The sequence below is a fragment of the Dromaius novaehollandiae genome, chromosome W (assembly GCF_036370855.1).
Source record: "Dromaius novaehollandiae isolate bDroNov1 chromosome W, bDroNov1.hap1, whole genome shotgun sequence".
Lineage (NCBI taxonomy): Eukaryota > Metazoa > Chordata > Aves > Casuariiformes > Dromaiidae > Dromaius > Dromaius novaehollandiae.
This window is the reverse complement of record NC_088130.1, coordinates 45,983,418-46,002,800: the sequence shown is the minus strand read 5'-3', so window position 1 is coordinate 46,002,800 and position 19,383 is coordinate 45,983,418. Positions and strand designations below refer to the sequence as shown.

At 43.6% G+C, this 19,383-nt stretch overlaps 3 protein-coding genes across 3 annotated transcripts; all 3 read left to right on the top strand.

Annotated features, from left to right (window-relative positions):
- The first annotated feature begins 354 nt into the window (after positions 1-354).
- On the top strand, positions 355-4,113 carry LOC112987113 (G2/mitotic-specific cyclin-B1). The gene is made up of 8 exons (XM_026106825.2): positions 355-507; positions 973-1,245; positions 1,351-1,533; positions 1,911-2,069; positions 2,470-2,706; positions 3,170-3,310; positions 3,550-3,660; positions 3,899-4,113. The coding sequence occupies exons 1-8, from the start codon at positions 487-489 to the stop codon at positions 4,007-4,009; spliced, it is 1,236 nt and encodes a 411-aa protein (XP_025962610.2). The 5' UTR covers positions 355-486; the 3' UTR covers positions 4,010-4,113.
- A 694-nt stretch (positions 4,114-4,807) lies between these two features.
- LOC135324431 (centromere protein H-like) lies at positions 4,808-12,588 on the top strand. The gene is made up of 9 exons (XM_064500734.1): positions 4,808-4,978; positions 5,132-5,187; positions 5,937-5,985; positions 6,411-6,485; positions 7,168-7,224; positions 8,261-8,324; positions 8,600-8,651; positions 9,892-10,055; positions 11,614-12,588. The coding sequence occupies exons 1-9, from the start codon at positions 4,890-4,892 to the stop codon at positions 11,704-11,706; spliced, it is 699 nt and encodes a 232-aa protein (XP_064356804.1). The 5' UTR covers positions 4,808-4,889; the 3' UTR covers positions 11,707-12,588.
- Positions 12,589-12,816: 228 nt separating this feature from the next.
- On the top strand, positions 12,817-19,242 carry KGD4 (alpha-ketoglutarate dehydrogenase subunit 4). Its single transcript, XM_064500735.1, has 4 exons — positions 12,817-12,966; positions 14,153-14,216; positions 17,548-17,750; positions 18,965-19,242. Exons 1-4 carry the CDS (start codon positions 12,928-12,930, stop codon positions 18,980-18,982), a joined length of 324 nt encoding a protein of 107 aa, XP_064356805.1. The 5' UTR covers positions 12,817-12,927; the 3' UTR covers positions 18,983-19,242.
- The last annotated feature ends 141 nt before the right edge of the window (positions 19,243-19,383 follow it).

The following is a 19,383-nucleotide window of genomic DNA, read 5'->3' as shown; positions in this document are numbered from 1 at the left end:
TTGACTTCCCTGGATGAAAAACTTAATTGGGATGTACGTAGGGAGAAGTTTAAAAAATGCTTGTGAATTCACAGCTCTGCCTTTCCTCACAAGCTTTTTGCAGGAGCTGGTTTTAGGCAGAGAGCCTGCAGGCAGCCTTGCGCCTCTCCTGCTGCCTCCCGCCCGAACCGCGGTGGTCGCAGGGGCAAACAGCCCCAAAGTCATTTCCGCAGCGCGTCCTAGCGGGACCGCACCTCCGCGGGGCCGGGGCCCCTCAGGGCCGCCGCGGCCCCGCCCCCTTTTCGAACGCTCGGAGGAGCTACGTCCCGGTCGCCGCGGTAACGCATTCGGGCGGGCGCGGGCAGGACCAATGGGGCGGCAGCGGGCAGCCAATGAGCGGCGCCGCGTGCGAGATTTAAACGTGCGGCGACGCAGCCCGGCTCCGTTCCCCTCGGCTCCGCTCCGGCTCCCGCTCCGCTCCCGTCGGCTCCGCTCGGCGTCGCGGCCATGGCGCTCAGGGTCACCCGGGTAGGTGCGGCGGCCCGGCCCGGCCCGGCCTTCCCCCGCTGGGGAGCGGGCCCCAAGCGGCGCAGCTCAGCCGCCGATCGCTCTACGCTGTGGAGCGGGCTGCGGCCCAGCCGCCTCCTGCGGGGTGTCCCTGGTCCCCGGCCCCGTCGCCTCGCGGGGCAGGTGGGCTGCGGCCGTGCAGCCCTCCCGGCTCGCCCCTTTCCCCGCTCGTCTCCCTCGCTAAAGGCGGGGTGCAGCCTTCCCCGATCTCTTCCCCCCCAACCCTCCCGCCTGGTTTGTGGGGGGGGGGGGGAGGTGCAGCTGCGCAATCCCCCCGCTCGTTCCCCTTTCCTGTTGGGGGGGGGTGCAGCCGCGCAACTCCCCTGGACCTCTTCCTTCCCCCCCCCCCCCCCCCCCCCAGCCCTGCCGCTCGGGGGACGCAGCCGCTCAGCCCCCCGGGCCCCGCTGACCGCCCTCTCCCCGCAGCACACGCGGACGGCGGCCGACGCCACGGCGAAGAGTAGCGCGCCCGCCGCCAAGCGCGGGGCCCCGGCGGCTGCCAAGGCGGGGCTGCGCCCCCGCACCGCCCTGGGCGACATCGGTAATCGCGTCGCCGAGCCGCAGCCGCGGGCCGCCGTCAAGAAGCCGCCGCCCGCCGCCGCCGAGAAGGTGGCGCCCCGCAGGGCCCCGCGGGCGGCGCCCAAGGAGGAGCCGCCGCAGCCCGAGCCGCAGCCGCCGCCCGAGCCTGAGCCGGCCAAGGTACCGCCCCGAGCCCCGCCGGGAGCAGCCCCGGCCCCGGCGCCGCCGCCTCGGCGGGCCGTGCGGCCGGTGGCTCCCCGCGGCTGACCCCAAACCTCCTTGTAGCTGGAGTCACCGTCTCCAACGCCCATGGAGACGTCCGGGTGCGCCCCGTCGGAGGAGATGCTGTGCCAGGCCTTTTCCGATGTCTTGCTTGAAGTGAAGGATGTCGATGTGGAAGATGGCACTGACCCCAACCTCTGCAGTGAATATGTTAAGGATATCTACAACTATCTGAGAGACCTTGAGGTTGGTGGGAGTAGTTCAGAGCCACAGGGAGATCCACTGACAATGAACCTGTCATTACAGGGGTGACTTGCCACTCCTTTCACTTATGGTGTTTCAGGAAGCAAGAATAAGCAATTCCTTAACTTAAAATTCCACAGTAAAACTTACCAACCTGATAACACTGGTTGTTAGACCAGTTGGCTAGTAGTACTAGTACCATGCACTTTCCAGCCAATATCTAATAAACTAAGAACCCTCACACTCTGTCCCAGGCTTATGTAGTATGCTTATACTGAACTCCTTGAGAAGCCTTGCCTTAAGATGAAATAGCTCAAATCTCTGCAATGTCTAGCCTCTAACTAGCTGGATCTCCTATTAACCCTATTTCTTCCACACAGGAAAAACAAGCTGTCAGACCCAAATACCTGGCAGGCCAGGAAATCACTGGGAATATGCGAGCTATACTAATAGACTGGCTTGTGCAAGTACAGATGAAGTTCAGACTCCTGCAGGAGACAATGTACATGACAGTTGCTATCATTGATCGCTTCTTGCAGGTGAGTGTCTCCTGCCTTGTGTCAAAGGATACTTTTCCTCTAAGGTAAAGCACAATGAGCACTGGTAACATCATACACATGGCTGGACTTGTTAACCCCAACAAAAAAATAGCTGACCAGCAAAGGGCTTTATGTCTTGAACTGCACACATGGTATAGCTGTCTCAACCAGAAACAGTGACCTGACACATCAAAGCTCTTTCTCTCCCTGACTTGGTCTCAACAGCTTGTCCATAACCCTGCAGAGGCTAATAGAGGTAACGAAATGATGTACAGTTACTCTGTATACACTAGTGCATAGTAGAACCTTATGCTGGCTACCTTGAAAAGCTGTGTTCTGACCCAAGTCACTGTCTCTACTCATTCAGTCTCACACAAGTCTCTACTGCTTTCTACTACAGGACAATACTGTGTCCAAGAAGACATTGCAGCTGGTTGGTGTCACAGCTATGTTCATTGCCAGCAAGTATGAAGAAATGTATCCCCCTGAAATTGGGGATTTTGCCTTTGTAACGGATCACACTTATACAAAGTCCCAGATTCGCCAGATGGAGATGAAGATCCTCCAAGCCCTGGACTTTGGTCTGGGTCGCCCTCTGCCTCTACACTTCCTAAGGAGGGCTTCAAAGATTGCAGAGGTAACACTGATAGTAACACCACAGTCCTCAGCATTATCTTGAAGATGAAATATTTGGCTGTTGCAGCTTGTTAGAACTATAAAACTTTGGTTTGAGTATTGTAACAACTTAACAACTGAACAAACAGTTCAGGCTGAAACCTGTCTCCTTGTAGAAAGTGGTCTTGTTTGTCTGCTTTTTCTCACCTGAGCCTAACACAGCCAAACCAGAGTTAAAATGCCTGTCTGGTACTAGCAGAGGATTGTCAGACTGCTGCCAAAGGGAACAGCCCTAAGCTATGAGCTGCTCAACACTACTCAAAATGGCTCAGCGATTAAGCCACTTAAATTTCCAGCCCATAGCTTGAAAAATGTTTGCTAAGGAAGCATTTCTTCCTGCCCGATGAAACAAAGGCAACTGAGATAGCTATGCTTGACATGATGTTTTTGACTTGGAGACAACACTCAACTCAGACTTATTCCAGGTGGACTTGGAACAGCACACTCTGGCCAAGTACCTGATGGAGTTGTCCATGGTGGACTATGAAATGGTCCACTTTCCTCCTTCTAAAACTGCGGCTGCTGCTTCCTGTTTGGCTCTAAAAGTTCTTGATGGAGGCGAGTGGGTAAGTTGTGCGTGTCAGATTACCACTTCCTAGTTTGGCACTTGGTGTACTCATGTACCAGCATAAAATGCCACTCTAGGCCAAGTGTGTTCTTGTCTCCCCTTGCCCATAACAGGGGGGCAGAAGTCAGGCAGTAACTTTCCTATCAGACTGCAGCTGTCCAAGCCCAATAGAAGACTACGAATCCAACAAGCTCAGATTATTCTATAGCATTGTCTAATAATGTCCTTTTCTTTCAGACACCAACTCTACAGCACTACATGACATACACTGAGAGTGACCTTCTTCCAGTCATGCAACATATGGCAAAGAACATAATCCTAGTGAATCGGGGCCTTACCAAGCACATGGTAAGTTTCTCATGGTAAAGATGGGGAGTGGACTTGGTTAAGTGCCAATATGTGGTTCTGTGACTTGAGCCACTGATGCTTGCCAAGGTGGTATAAGCCAGCACAAGTTTACCAAAACAAACTGGTTCTGGATACTGGAATTCACTTGGCCTGGCTACCAAGCCTCAGAGTAACTGAAGGCTGCCAGTGGAGTAGCATGTTCATGAGCAGGCTAAACTTAATTTCTCTCTCTTTGCAGACAATCAAGAATAAATATGCCAGCAGCAAAAATGCCAAGATAAGCACTATTGCACAGCTGAACTCTGCTGTCATACAGAATCTAGCCAAACCTCTGGCCAAAGCGCTGTAACTCTACGTGAACTTGGGCAGGATGTTGGCACCATGTGCCACTGTGTACATAGTATATCTTATTTGTGTGTCAAAGCTTTTAATAAAGCATCTTGTTGCCTTTTACTCTAGCTTATCTGTGTGCTTTGTGGTGGTCCTTTTCCCCCTGCAGCTGCTGGCAGCTCTGGAGTGAGCCCTTGTGGGCCTGCTGCTACCCAGGGCTCTGTTTGTGCAGCAGTGCTAGGATGTGCTCTAACAGCTGGGGCAGGTGTAGCTGCTGCTAGATTAGTCAAGTTCTAAGTATGACAATGGCTATAGCCACAGCTCCACCTTGCTGTGGCTACTTAAGTAAAATACTGGGCAGAGACTTTGTGCAGAGACTTGTATTAGCAAGTAGTAATTCTTGTCTGCCATGGTCCCTGTTTGGTTTGTTATTGCGAGTTCCTGCAGCTTCCTGCTTCGCTTCTGTCCTTGAGAATATGCCTGGGCGTCGCAGCCTGCCTGGTTTGTGGTGCCTCCTGCGGGCCGAGCGGGGAGGGCGCCGCTAGCAGCAAGTGTGACAGATAACGGTCCTCCCACGGGGGGCGCTGGGAGCACCCTGCTTTCACTCTGAGCTTAAAGGCAGGAACGGCCCTGAAGCCAAGCCGCTGCTCCCCCTCGCTGCCAGCTGGGAGCGAGGCCAGGCGGCTCCCGCTAACGGCCTTCGGCCTGTAATGGCCGCTCCCTCGGCCACTGTCGCCCTGGGTCGCCTGCCGGCGGAGCGCCGAAAGGCCGATGCGCAGAAAGAGGCCCAGGATTGGTAGCGAACACTTCGGCGGCTCGGGAACCCCGCCCTCCCAGGCAGAAGCAATCGCCGGCCGAGCTCGCGGATAGGCGCGCGCGGGCCGTTTGAAGGCTCGGCCATGGAGCCGCCGCAGCGGGAGCCGGGCGTGGCGGCGGCGGGCGCCGAGGAGGGGCCGGTGGCCAAGCTGGACGTCCTGATGCTGCTCCGGTCGGTGCTGCGGGGCCGGGGGCTGCAGGGGGTGGCCTGCGGGGCACCGGTGCCTGGGCGGGCCGCGGAGCCGCTGGGTAACGGCCGGGGCCGGGGCCGCCCTCCAGCGCCGTCGCTCTGGGTTTGACCGTTGTCGCTTTCCCTCCGCTGCAGCCTGAGGGAACAGATGAAGCAGCAGCTCATGGAGTGTAGCACCACGGTTCATGCTAGTAAGCCTGTCCCTTTCCCTAACTCTCTCCAGCAGCCCGGTGTGCTTTCCCTTAATGTGGCATGTTGCAGTAATAAGGAGCGTGATGTAACTCATAGTTGTGTATTTAAAATTATCTTTTTTAATTTATCAAAAGCAGTGGTTGTAATATTGAATTTTTTTCATGGACTAAGCACCTAACTGCACTCTTTTGATAGCTCTTATAGACTTGTTTGAACCCTTACAAAGCTGTCACATAAGTATTCCCTATCACCCTCATCCCTTCTTGTCTTGGATTTTTGCTTTAGACCCCTCTAACACTCTGACAATACTTAAGTTGTAGTAGTGGCTTTCAGGAATCTGATCAACTGGGGTTTCAGTTTTACAATACAAAATGTTTGGCAGCAATACTAATTTAACGTATTTTTTCTTGTTCCTGTTCTGTTTTTATTATGTATCTTCTCCTCCACTGAACCAGCCAGTTGCATGCAGACAGTGCTGTGAACCTGATCTGGGATGTCTGAAAAGTACTAAATAAAAATATTTTAAAGCTTGATTATTTCTCTGATACAGTTGATTGACAGTGCAGCCCTACTAATAGCAAAAGAGATGGTGAGATGTGGAGTAATAGCAAAAGAGATGGTGAGATGTGGAGCTAAGGATAAGAAATACCTTGTTAATATAGCCATCAAACTGCTTATCCTTTATATTCTGTAAACTGGATTTAAAAATTTTCTGTTGTGCTATTTTAGTAATGTTCTTGTTTTGCAGGTGAAGAAAGTTATCCTGACCATGTCGTAGAAGAAAAGCTAATCAAGACGTAAGTCAACTGATGATTTCAAACTTTTGACATAGTTTAAAATAAAGAAGAGAAGAGTTGGGCACTGAGCTGCATGTTCTCTTTCTACTCCTTTTTAATGAAAACTCTGGATTAACTATCAATAATTTGCAAGAGTCTGATGAAAACAGAGGATATGAAAAGAGAATGTGGGGAGGAAATATTTTATTCAACCCCTAATATAGTCCTGTATCTGATGTGGTTTCTAAATTTGTAATCCTTCTAAGTGTTTCTAAGTTAGAATTAACTAACATAATTCCATGTGCCAAAGTACTCCTGAATCAAATAATTTGTAATTTACAGGCAAAATTCTTATTTCAGGCAGGGAGAAAGCAAGTTATAATCTACAAGAGTGAGACTGCTTTTACATTTTTCTTGTTCTTTTCACACTGTTGTTTTTGTTTCAGTACCATAGAAGATTTGGAAAGAGAGATGGAGGAAGTAAAAGTCTCTTTCCAAAACAAGACATTGGTGTTGCACAGGCATGTATTTTTTTCCTGTTTATTTGGGGGATTTTCTGTTTGTTTGCTTATTTACATATGTGTGCATGATGGATGTACACGTAATTCTGATTAAATAAAGATTTCAAAATGATGCAGTGTGTGTTACAAACATGAAAGACTTCAGTAACATTGAACCAGTAGGAATGAAGATGGAGATACCATATAGAACAACAAGAAACACAAGTTGAAATACGTGAGCCCCAAAGGTCCTGCAAAACTGTGAAAGGCTGACCATATACATGGTCTATGCAACTATAGACATAGTTGTTAGTTGTATTTTACAAATGCCCATGAAAAGGTAGAGATGGTAGGCATTATGTATCCTGTGTTATGTGACTGTTCATTTGAATTCCCACCTTTGTCCAGCTTCCCTTTTGCAGACTCTGAGATTATTGACATCTGAGGTGTGTTTGGCAAGTGAGAAATGCATTGTCACTCTTACAAAGAATCACTAATACGTTCTTCTTATCCTGAGAGTTAAGAAAGCCCCAATATTTAAGCAGTGTGATATTTAAAGTTCATGGGTACTTTTATGTATATTTCCAATGTGAAAATGGGCATAAATAGAATGTTTGCAATCTCTCTTTCAATATTTATCTAAATTCCCTTTTCTTAGTTTCTCATCAGTTCTCATCAACTCTCTTTTCCCCACGCTATGCAGGATCCAGCTTATGGATGCCCTGAGAAACAAAGTGAAACAAAATGATGATGACTCACGGTAAAGTGTTTTGGGGGAAAGGATGGCCAAAAAGAAAGGAAAGGAATTGACACAGTTAAATGAAACACATTTCGTCATTACTTCATTGTATCATTTAAAAACAAACTTTCTCCTTCTAATTTTGACTGGATGATACACAGTCCACCTTCTGGCTAGAATCAGCATGATCAAACCTCTTATACCTGGAGTGGTTTTATATCTGGGCTCTGAGCTAACCAACCTTTGATTACAGAGACATTTAGATTTGTTTCACATAAGCCAGCTCAACTCTAGAAGCACCAGAAGTTGTTTATACACCAGCTCCATGATCTTGGCTGCACTTGTTGTGGAATGCAATTGATTTTTCTTTTCTCCTTTGTGTTTTTATATTTAAGTTGGGCTGCAAGAACATGTATTTGATGTTATATGAGTTTTTGCCTTCTTTGGGTTCTGTCCTTAGATTCATGTTGATTATCTTGATGTTTGAATGTTGACTGTATACGGGGCCTTGCCTCTGCTTTGTTGCCTTCATTAATTAATCACTTAGGAACTTAATATCTTTGAAAAAGAACTGAAGGTTTCAAACTTGTTTGAAATTACCTGTTCATCTCTTACCCAATATGAATGGATGCATGCATACGAAGCGTAATACGAGAAATTTCATTTCTGTAGGAAACATAGCCAAAAGCACTCTGACTCCATGATGTCTCTGGCACTGGCCAGAATTCAGGAATTCCAGGCACTAGACTTTCTGAGATGGCTTGGCTACCTTGATGTCTCCCAAGCTCTATGCTTTCACTGTGCAGTGTTAGACAAACCTAACTGAAAGACTGAGATGGACATAAGGAGAATATTTAGCCTCTAAAGCTATACTTGGTATGCTAAATCTGAAAAAGAAAGGGCATAGTTTTTCAAAAGTGAAAAAAAAATTATGCTTTATTTTGATGTTAGAGGAGAATATTTTTATATATAATGTAAATAACTTTAGTTAAAATATTTATGTTGTTTTCATATATTAACAGTCTTAAGGTGTGAAAATTTCTGTTTCCTTCCTTAGACTGATCTTGGAAACTATGAAACACATAATAATGCTCAGCACAGCAATACTTGAATCTCAGCAGGTAAGTGTCAGTTACACCCTCTCTTGCAGTTGCACAGGTCTGCTTTTTTCTGCCAGGGTGCAATTTGAAAGTAACAGGAACGCAAAAGTCATTTGAAATTAAATATGTGGCCCAAAGCACACAGTTACTACTGGTGTTAAAATTACTGAAATTATTACTTAAAGTGAATATGCAAAAGGTCTGCTTCCAGAGCTGCTCTTAACTGCTTTTGTGTATTAAATTAGCATGTATCAGTATTAATTGGAGACAGAATCTACAGGTTTTTTTTCTTGCAGCAAGCACGTGAGATGGAAGAGAAACTGAATGACATCAAAAGGAAAAGACTCTGTAAGTGTGCTGATTAAATTTACTCTGTTTTATATTTGAAGGTACAGATTGCATTTTTGAAGGTGCTACTTGTAGCAATATTAATTAACATATGAAGTCACCATGAAACTCTGAATACAGTTATAAAACTTCTGAAAAGAGGAGTATGAAGTATGTTAAAAAAAAAAAAAAAAAGCTGGCATGCTGCCTACATGCAGGTGAGACTGATGTGTTAGAACAGAGATGCAAGAAGATACTTGAAAAGAATGTGGTTTAGTTGCATTATTTAGTGTAAACTCCCCAGTTTATTACGCCTTACTTACTTAGGATTTTTTAGAGTATGTTTATATTAAATCAGTCCTACAACACCTAAAGGATTTTTTGTCAGACTGCACCTTTGTGAAATGTTTGAAGACTGAGGGGGTACTTACCTACAAAGAACTTCAGTAATAATGTATATCTTGGTATTCAGAATGCTGGTTAGAGTAGGTCAAGAGTTGAATTTAGATTTTTTTTAAATTTGCTATTCAGAACTTAATATGGTAAATATATTTTTGAACAGTGTAAATATTTGCTTCTACTGTGGCATGATTAGGTCTGCTAGCAGTTTTAACCGCTATTTATTTAATTGTGTTTGCTTCATCTATAGAAAGTGGTGTACATGTTGAGAGTAATATACAAATGTAATCAAATACATGTCTTCAAAAGAAAAATGAGCACCTTAATATCTTCAGAAATAAAGGAAGGAATGCTAAGTCATGAGGGGCAGCATTCTTTCAGTCTATGAATTGTCCCTTAATGGTTTTACTCAGTTTAGTTTTTAGTATGGTTTCCTAAGAAAACTAGAAATATTCCCTCACGTTGTACATGTCCCTTGTATGACTTTGGAACTTGGTTTGGATCAAATTTGAAAATGAGGAAAAAGGTCTTAAACTTCTTCAACTATAGAAGTTGTGACAACTGGAGACAAGGTGCAGGACAGATGTTCAAATTAGTGTCCATGTCTGATAGAAATGCAGGCAGTACACACAGTACTTTCTGTTTTGCCAGCAGCCCGGGAACCAGGGACACAAGATGCCACAGCACATGTTGGTTTTGTGTGGAAAGGATATCTTGAGGTACACTGGAGGGAAGGAATGGGGTGAGAAGCTAGGATTATTGCGATGGAAGTGCCTTCGATGTCTGTGGGAAACAGGGTTTCTTTAGTTCCACTGCACGCACAACTACTTGTTAATGCTTCATTTTCCTAATAATGGAATAGTACTAAAACAAGCTGGAGGAAACAAACTACTACAAATTCATACCACAATGAAGAAACAAAAGAAGGAACTAGCAAGTATGGAAGTGGGTGAAATGCTGGAGAAGATACGTAACAACTTTCAAAAAGAAAAAGAGATGACTACATTAATTCAAAATATATTCCAGGTAATGAGTCATAACTTTCAGAAGCAAGTTTATAGTTTTGTGTCCCAATGAAGGTAACATACTGTATAGTAAATGTAACTTCAAACAAAATTAAGATATACTGTGAGCTTTCAAAAAGCAATGATGGTAATGAAAAAACTGCTACATGCAGATATTGCTTTAAAGACCGAACATAAGGAATTGCCCCAAACTGTTGTTTGGAATAATTATTTATAGAACTTAGAAATGGTCTTGATCTCTCTTTATTTCTTTTTTCCATCTAAGATACAATAATGATGCATCTTCTAGGAGAATGACTGTCCCATCTCCCCAAACCAGTTTCCCAATCTCTTGCTTATTTTTCCTAAGCACGTCTTAATCCCATGATGCCAACGTGCCAGGCTGCCCCTTGTGAATCTGCTCCTTCTGACCACAAGCGCTTCTCTTGTTCAGTGTCAAACACTGCAGCACTGTGTAGGCCTTGGTCTGCCAGCCAAATACTTTCAGCGATGTAGCCTTCATCCCCTTGGTTATTCACCTATCAGATGCTGCTGACTAGTCTGTATCCATGCAGCTGGCTGGCAGGTGATCTGGTGTTTGGGGTCACACATCATGAGGTTTTCTTCCTCACTTTTTGGGATATGGAGGAGGGGAGGAAGGGTCTGCAGCATCCTGTGCTTGGAGGGGTCCCACTAAAGCTCATATACCCTGTACTGCAGTCTGGTACTCCACCTCTCACTGTGTGGTATGTCCTAGCTTCCTTCACCCGACCCTACAGATTAGTCACTTAGTAAGTACAAATGTGAATTGCAGTAAATTGCAGTTGCAGTGCTTGTGATTTTGTCCACAAATGGCTTATGAAATCCCAGTTAAGAACACACACGGTTTATTAAACAAAACATAGACTGGGGAAAGACAGAGCTTATTTGAGGGCTTTGGGTAGGAGACCAGATATAACCATTCTGTAAATTTGTATGATCCGAAGAATTTCAAAGGACGGAAAAAGAGCCACACGTTTCTGTGTTGCATGCTATGTTTAGTAGTAGTTTGCAATGGAAAATAATGTCACATCTCACAATGAGAATAAGAAGTTAAACATTTCAGTGGGTTTTGGATTAAATTCCTGGAATTATCTTCTATTTTTGTATTTTTGAAATCTTCTGAGCTATAAGAAGTAGAACAAATCTTTGGTTAAATTTAATAATTCCCATTTTTAGTCCAGAACAGCAGGGTGAGAATATTAGAAACTGTTGTCTTCTGTTTGAGGCAAATTTTATGTTTAAAAAAAAAAAAGTTCTCAACACCTATGTTTCAAATGGGGATGGTGTGCCAGCACTACAAGGAAGTTCAAAACAGCACTTTCCTTTTTTTTTTTTTTTTTTGCCTATATGTTGACAATAGGATCTAAACTAATACTTCCCCTTCTCTCTGTCACCCTACTGCCCATTTCAAACACTGCTGTGAATTTCAAGGGCTTATAATGTAAAGATTAAAAAACAGATGGCTTCTGAGAGATTTCAGTAAGAATAGTTCTTTTTAAAGGCATCTATTTTTTAACTAATAATCTTTCTTTTTGTAGAATATCATAATTGGAAGCAGAGTTAACTGGGCAGAAGATCCATCTTTAAAGGCAGTTGTTCTACAGCTTGAAAAAAATGTGTCTTTTCTCTGAGTAAGGAGAAATGGTGTTAAATTTTATACATTATATGTAACCAACATACTAAATTTGATACTGCCTAACACGTGTTATGAAAACACATTTTAAGATTTTGAAAATACAACCTTTTCTGGAAGTGCTTCCTCTCTTTAGAGCTTCAGAATGTGGCCACACAACTCTTTGAAGTGAAATTTAACTGTTGGTATATAACAAATGTTAGAACACTTAATGTAGCTGATGAAACTAGTTGAAGAATCACCTCCTGGCTGCTCTATCCAAGAGCTCACTTCCCTCTGAAATGCAGCGATGACCCAGTAAAGAAGAATAATCTATGTATTACAAGCTTTTATGTAGAAGTGGGCTTGAACCAAGGCTGTACCGTTTATCCGCTGCCCAGCTCCCGCACCCACGTGGGAGAAGCACCTCGCAGAGCTCTTCCTTTCTGGCCAGGAGGCCCGGGGGAGAAGGCCGTAGAGCTGAGGCAGGCAGCATCGCCCAGCTCAGCCCCACCGAATGCTCGAATGGGAAAACTTAAGTTACGTCAGTATCTGTTTGGGACTTTTTTTTTTTTCTTAAAGCATTATGAATAATTTTTAACTCAGAAGTTTATACGCTTAGCTGCAACCCTCGCTTGTGACCATACTATATGATGGTCATCAAGACATCCAGGAAGAGATACAAACTGTCTTTCCTGTCCCACATGGCAAAATACGTCAAGCCTAGAGAAAACGTACGTAAAATGGAAGATGGCGCTTATTGCTGTTAAAATTAAGCAACTGAGCAATATTTTAAATGTATTTATACGTCGACATTCCAATTTTTACTTCATGGTAGAAGAAAATTGACAGGGTAAATCATATTTTGTGTAATGTTTTGGATTAAAATATTGTTACTTTTTGTTTTAGTGTCAATGCCTGATTTTAGAAGGTGACTCTGGCATGCCTTTATCAAATTCAAATAAATCACCGACCTGCGCTAAGCAGTTATTTAGCCCTAACCCGCTCCCTTCGTGTTTCATTCACCCCGGGCCCGTCGGCGGCTCCCCTGCCTCGGCAAGGAGAACGGACTCTCGGCGCTAAGGCCGCGCCGGGACGCGCCTCTGCCGCGGCTCCCGCAGCTACAGCCCCGGCCCGCCACCGGAAGCCCGCCCCCCGGGAGCCCCGCCCCGGGGCGTGGCCCGGCGCTGCCCCCGAGGCGGGCGGCGGGGCGCGGGCGCCGCGGCGGTCGGGGGTCACCATGGGCAGCAAGATGGCGGCTGCCACCAGGGTCGTTCAGGTAACGGCACTCGGCGCGCGGCCGCGGCCGCGGCGCCCCGGGAACCGGGAACCGGCGCGGGCCGCGGGCCTCGCGCGGGGCCGCCGGGGCCTGAGGCGGCCGGGGCTGCCGGCACCGCTGGGGCGGTCGGTGCCCTTGGCTGGGGCGGGGGCTCGCGTCGGCCGCTTCACGCCCGGCGGCGCCGCTAGCCGCCCGCAGCCCCCCCGCCCGCCGGAGGCGGAGGGAGCCCCCGCCGGAGCGCAGCCGGGGCTTGCGCAGCGGGGCGCGGGGGCCGGGTAGCGGCGGGCCGGGCTGGGCCGGGCCGCTGCCCGGCGGTGGCCGCTCCCGGGGAGGACGAGGACGAGGACGAGGACGAGGAGGAGGTGCGGTACCGGGGCGTTAGCTACTGCGCTCGGCCTTTCACTAGGGAACACCCCAGCTCTGCGCTTTAAGTCGTTTTAATTAAAAAAACAATGCAATTTGTTCTGTTCCTTTTCCATCGGGCACGCTTGCTTTCGTCGTCAAGTGATCAGCATCTGTACAGCGTGTCCTGGTGTTAAATGCGGTTTTTCCTCTACTCTTCCTGTTCAGTCTGTGTCAATATGCGACCCGCTGCCTGATTCTCTGCTGGTACCAAATGATGCTGCAGGGAAGCCTGCAAGCTGCACCTTTGTGCCATCGAGCAGGAGGGGAGGGTGCTCAGCAGCATCTTAAGTCACCCCTCTTCTCCTGAAGGTGAGGGTGAGGCAGGGAGTCTTTGAAAAGAAATGTGTCAAAAATAAGTAGCTCTGAATACCAATTTTTTTTATTTATAGCTTTTTCTTAATCGACTTATTCAGTCCTTTCTAGGCAGCTGAACAAACATACAAAAGCTGAACACAGTTAACAGCTCTACAGTTCTAGTGCTAAAACTTTGTAACTCCATTTATGCTACTGTGATAGCTACTTCTATGCAATCTATGATTGCTGTGAGAAAAGTAAAGGAGCCCTTATCCCTCTCCTGGCCCACCAGGATGAAGGAATAGCTTTAAAGGTGAAATTTCTCCTTGGGTAAACCTAAAACAGAAGTAAATAATAAGTAATAACAAAGCAGCACTATAGATGTGGTCAATTAATATGTTTTCCATTTTATTATTGTGAAATTAATGTTTGTCTAGAAATGTATTTTTCTCTTACTGTGTTCTCCTACTACCTTGTCTTGTTCTAGGTAGTCAAGCCACATACTCCCTTAATTAAGTTCCCAGACAGAAAAAGTATCCCCAAACCTAAAAGTAAGTATTTCATCTATAGATACAGCTTGCACCACTTTTCTTTACATTGTTTTATGTAAGAAACAGGACACATTTTTTCCAACTTCAATTAAATATTCGACTGATTCTGGGCAATATTTCTAGAACATAGCTTTAGTTTGGAGACTGCTCTTTGATGCTTCCATTTCAGACTTTACAACTGTGGGGGAAAAAACATAGTGTATTCATGTCTTGGTCGAGGCAGATTCCTGAAGATCCCAGTATTGTTTTCCTACTTTTGATTTCGAGGCAGATTCCTGAAGATCCCAGTATTGTTTTCCTACTTTTGATTTATACACGAGATCCTGTTTTTGCAAATACTGATATCCTCTTGAAATATTTCTGGCAAAGTCACCACGAGAAGCAACCTTGGGTATTCAGTGAGGTTTGCAGAAATAATGTTGGATTTTGTTCGGTCCTTCTTTTCCTAATTGGAGTGTGCAATGCTTGTGGCATTTAATATCCTGATTATAGATGGGAGGGCCATCCCACTGTGCATTTTAGGAAATGTTTTCTGGTGCTATTAGTTAATACTGAGGAAAAAAGTAATTTCATTGTGATCTTTGACACATCAATTTTTATACCTATAGCTACGTTGATATTTACAGGATCCCAGGGGGTTATATTTAGATAAAAGTTATATGAGCTGCATGTTGTTTTAATATTCCTTTTGAGTCAATAAAGCATTTGAAACTAAAATAACAGATGTCTTATAAAGCTCTGTTGTATTAGTCTCACTTTTTAGAAGTGGTGGCTGGTTCTGACTCATTCTTTTTTTGGCTCTTTACCTATGAGATCTTTTTTTCTAATGCTGAAATCAAAATTTTTCTGCACCTTAAGGATATCTTGTGAGCAGAAAGCTTGCTTAGTCAGCTGAAGATCTGCTGTTTCTACTGATGCTCAAACACTAAGGATGTATAAAAATATTTGGATTTTAGATTTCAGAAACCTTCAGACTTCTCTTCATTTTACAAAAGAATTTGAAGAGTGAATATTCTGTAAAGAATGATTGGAAGCAACTTCAGTTATGCACTTGTATTTTTGGTTATTTTTAATAAAAAAAAATTGTTCAGTACATGGATAACTGTACCACATATTTGCTAGAGTACTTATCACACGTGATTTAACTCTAAGTTTAGTTTATCTCTTAACATCGTGATGTACCTGCAGTGCACATCAACTGCCACTTCTGACTGATCGATGGATTTTTCAGGAATGGCTCTTTGTGAAAATCCTTGGTCAGAATTCTGTACGTTGTGCCTTAGTTAAGTCAGTTGCACCACCTTTCCTGCCAGTTTAAAAAACATGTTGCTTACCTCTTGTTCATCTCTGCATCAGAAGTTTTCTGTGAATATCTCTTTTAAGAATGTTAGATCTTTCTACCTTGATTGGGTTCTGTTCTTTCAAAAGTAAATTGCAGTCTACCTCACTTTGCTTGAACATTGTAGCAGTAACAGTATTTCAGTGCACCAGACTGTTGTTTCCACATAGCCAGAGCTCTGCAGATCAGCACTGTACTTCTAAGGACTTGGGTGTTTGAAAGGCCAGCCAAACTCTTTTATTGTATTACTGCAACATAGTGGTCTCAAATGGGGAAGGGAAAACAGTAGTAGAGACTATCTGACGTTAAGCAACAGCAGTGTAAGGTGTGGTACTTCTGAGTCTCGACTTCTCGTAGGTGTGATTGGCTACTGCTTCTATTTCAGCTACACTTCAGATGGTAAAACACGATAGAGGAAAATCTTATGCAAAGCTCTAGACATTCTTGTGGCATATAAAACAAACTCAGAGAAACTGTTTTTCATGTCTTTCATATACGAGGAGCGTTATTTCTTCTCTAGGAGGAAAACACAAATAATCTATCATCACTAGCTAAAGCTATTAATCAGCTGTGTTGTTAGAAAGTCGACAAACAACTATTTCTTCTGTTTTTATTTTCTGCTCCCTTTGCTTCCTGCTCTAATTTCAATTCAGTGGCTTTGCCCCACTTCTGATTCTGCTCCTCTTCATAGTTTGTCTTCCTCCTCACTGTTTGGGACATTCCTCTCTGTTCCTGGACCACCTGATCAACACACAACTTTCAGATATAGTCTTCTCACTGAGAATTTTTGCGTATGCCTTTCACTGGTGACTTGTGTGAATGTTTGATCGTGTTGCTGCAACTATTTGACATCCCTATCCTGCCATTGACTCAGACTTGGTATGGCTGAAATGGACTCCTCTCTCTTCCTTCCCTGTTATCCCTGATCTTGGGGTGACAGACAGGAAATGTGCCATTTAACTCCTCGCATTCTTTGAGTCATCCAGGACTGCTTAACCTTGTTGCTGCTTATTTTATAATTATATAGTCCTTTTGTCCCAACTGTTCAGATGTTGCCTTTGTTTTTCTCATTTCTCAGCTGCACTGGCGCTTCCCGTGGAAGTATTCTGCTTTGTCAGGTATTTAAACCTTCTGTCCAGAGGCCTGAGTGCTTTTTAAATAAACATGTTGCTGTAAGACTCGGTCCTGCCTGGTGCAATAACTATGCTTTGCCATTATAAGGTCAACCGTGCTGGGACGGACCTAAGGTCCAAGATTCTTTCAGTGCTGGCTCTGATCACTGACCTTTTGTCATCTGTTCTCTGATCCTCAAACTCAAGATGACTGCGTCTAATGTGAATTCCTTATACCTAGCTCCTGGTCCACAACTGTAAAGTGTTTCATGCTCTCCTTTGTCTCTTCATTTCATTAACAGTTTGATTGCTGATGCCCGCTATGCGGTATTCATTCTGCACATTAATAAATGTAATTTGACATGCTGCAATTTATAGTATTAAAAATGGGTGCAACACTGAATTGCATCTTGTGGTATTTCATAGTTGTGAGCTTTATCTTTCTGTAGGCATCTGCTGCTTTTTCATCTGTCTGTCTTTACAATCACAGAAACAAAACCAAATATCATCTTAGTGGAGACATGTCTCTACATAAACCCCCCCACACCTTGATGGTACTATATGCTTTTTCTGCAAGTACAGTTTCCTGGTGAAAAAGTCTTTGTTAGTGTATATACCAGTTTATCTTCTGTCACCACATCGGTATTTCTGACACTCAGATATGCTTTCTTCTACTTTCATAATGTTTTCACTGTGCTCTTGCTATATATAATAACAATAAAAATAGGTTGTGGAAAGTAGAGGATCTTAATTCTTTTAAGTATTTTCGTATGGAAGAAAAATCAATCTTCAGTAACTGGTAACTTTTATTGGCTGCTCATGTAATTAATTTTACAGTCTTAGTATATTTCTGTAAATGGTTTTGCAATCTGGGTTTCAGTACAGGAATCCCTACAAGCAAGTGTGCCATCACACCATGCTTCAAAAGCACAGGAGTCTGTAGGAGGCAGATCATCGGCCTTTCAAAATATTTCACCTGTTAGTAGGGTACAAGGTACACCAGACACTTCTGAATTAGCAAGAACCTTACCTCAGAAATACAGGAGGAAACTTATGTCAGAGGAAGAAATTGAATACATTCAAGTAAGTTTATTGGTGCATATGTCTATATTTACTTATCTTATTTCTACAGGTTCTTTAAAGTTTCAGATATGGTATTACGTTTTAATTCTTGGTAACTGGGTACTTGAAGCTTTCACACCTTTGATGCACAGTAGTCAAATACATATTCTTGATATGCAAGGTCTCTTGCCAACTCTCTACCAACTCTCACTAATTGGTAGCTGGTGGTATCGCTGAGTAGAGAGATATGGACTTAATACACACATGCAGAAAGTTAGTTAATCATAGCCTACATTAATGAGAGAGTCACTGTTTTATTACAGCTGTTTAATGTGTAATATGAGTATGTTGGACAGGAGCGCAGAAGTCTGTTCATAGACTGAAAAATGTTATTACTAGATGATTAAAGTCCAAAATATTTTTCAAACTCATTTCTGTAGGTTATTAGTAAGTCAACTCATATTTCTATTAGTGGAAACATTTTATTAAATTTGATTTAAATTTTTTCTGCAATATTTGCAATTACGGCATTGTACATGAAAGGCAAGAAAAACCTACTCTGTCCTCTAACAAGATTTTAATCACCATGTTACTCAAAATGAGAGCATGCACAAGAACTGGGGAGATGGGTCTGAGTTTGAAGTAAAAAGACACAGTTTAGTTAAGTGAGTAGGACATCTGAAGTATAATCGTGTCAATAGACAAAATCAGTTTTCCTGCATACACTTGGGTAGGGTATTATAATAAGAAATAAAATGAATTATTTTCTGTAGTAGTACACTTCTAGACTTCCAGCCTCAGTTTTCTGTGAGGTAAATCCTAGCAGTTTTGTTGGCAAAATAATGAATTGAGTACCTTTTTAATTTCTCATAAAGATTTTAATGGCTGACCTTGCTTTTGTTTTTGCTTTGTACCTTGGAATCTGGGTAGCAAAAATAATTCTAAAACTCCTGTTCACTACTGCTGTGTTTATCAGACCTTTCTAAAAGTTAAACTTCCCCAGAGTAGGGGAATTGGAACCAGCTACAATTATTGTTTGCAGGTGTTTATCTTTTTGTATTCTCCCTGAAATGGAAGAGCTATTACTGATTGATACTAATACTTTGAGAGTCTGTGCATGTTCTTTTATAGATTAAAAATCAATGTCTCTATTATCTGTAACAATGCAAAAGAATATTTGCTCAATTTACCTTTCTTTTTGTAGAATATATTCAACTGTCTACTTTATTTTACAGCGCGGAGGTCCCGAATAAGTACCAGAGATCGTTTATTCACCACTGTTGAAGAATGAAGTATTGTATTCACAATAAAAGCGTTTCGCTAACGTTATAAATGATTATATATTAATAGCTTTAATAACGACCCTGTATGAAGGGTGGAAGGCTGCCACTTAATACACTCTTGTGATTGAGAGAGATTTTCTTTTGATGGCTAACTAGCAATTGAATATACTTGATGTCTACACCATTAAAATATTTTTCTAATTAGCCATTCTACAAACTTGGCAATAAAACTGTCTTGAGTTGCTTTTTCTACTTAAGAAGATTCAGATGTCTCTTCAGTAATAATATCACAGGCAGGAGAAAGTTAGTATTTTCAAATAATATTAAGACTTCACGGTTGTTCTTTATAGCTATGCAACTTCTGTCCGGGA

Bases quoted from the DNA above. Each gene is read 5' to 3' on its own strand.
- LOC112987113 (XM_026106825.2), top strand. From the start codon at position 487: ATGGCGCTCAGGGTCACCCGG. The intron at 508-972 runs GTAGGTGCGGCG...CTCTCCCCGCAG, and splicing joins TGGCGCTCAGGGTCACCCGG to CACACGCGGACGGCGGCCGA. The intron at 2,707-3,169 runs GTAACACTGATA...GACTTATTCCAG, and splicing joins GGGCTTCAAAGATTGCAGAG to GTGGACTTGGAACAGCACAC.
- LOC135324431 (XM_064500734.1), top strand. From the start codon at position 4,890: ATGGAGCCGCCGCAGCGGGAGCCGGGCGTGGCGGCGGCGGGCGCCGAG. The intron at 5,188-5,936 runs GTAAGCCTGTCC...CTTGTTTTGCAG, and splicing joins TAGCACCACGGTTCATGCTA to GTGAAGAAAGTTATCCTGAC. The intron at 10,056-11,613 runs GTAATGAGTCAT...TTCTTTTTGTAG, and splicing joins TAATTCAAAATATATTCCAG to AATATCATAATTGGAAGCAG.
- KGD4 (XM_064500735.1), top strand. From the start codon at position 12,928: ATGGGCAGCAAGATGGCGGCTGCCACCAGGGTCGTTCAG. The intron at 12,967-14,152 runs GTAACGGCACTC...GTCTTGTTCTAG, and splicing joins CTGCCACCAGGGTCGTTCAG to GTAGTCAAGCCACATACTCC. The intron at 14,217-17,547 runs GTAAGTATTTCA...TCTGGGTTTCAG, and splicing joins AAGTATCCCCAAACCTAAAA to TACAGGAATCCCTACAAGCA.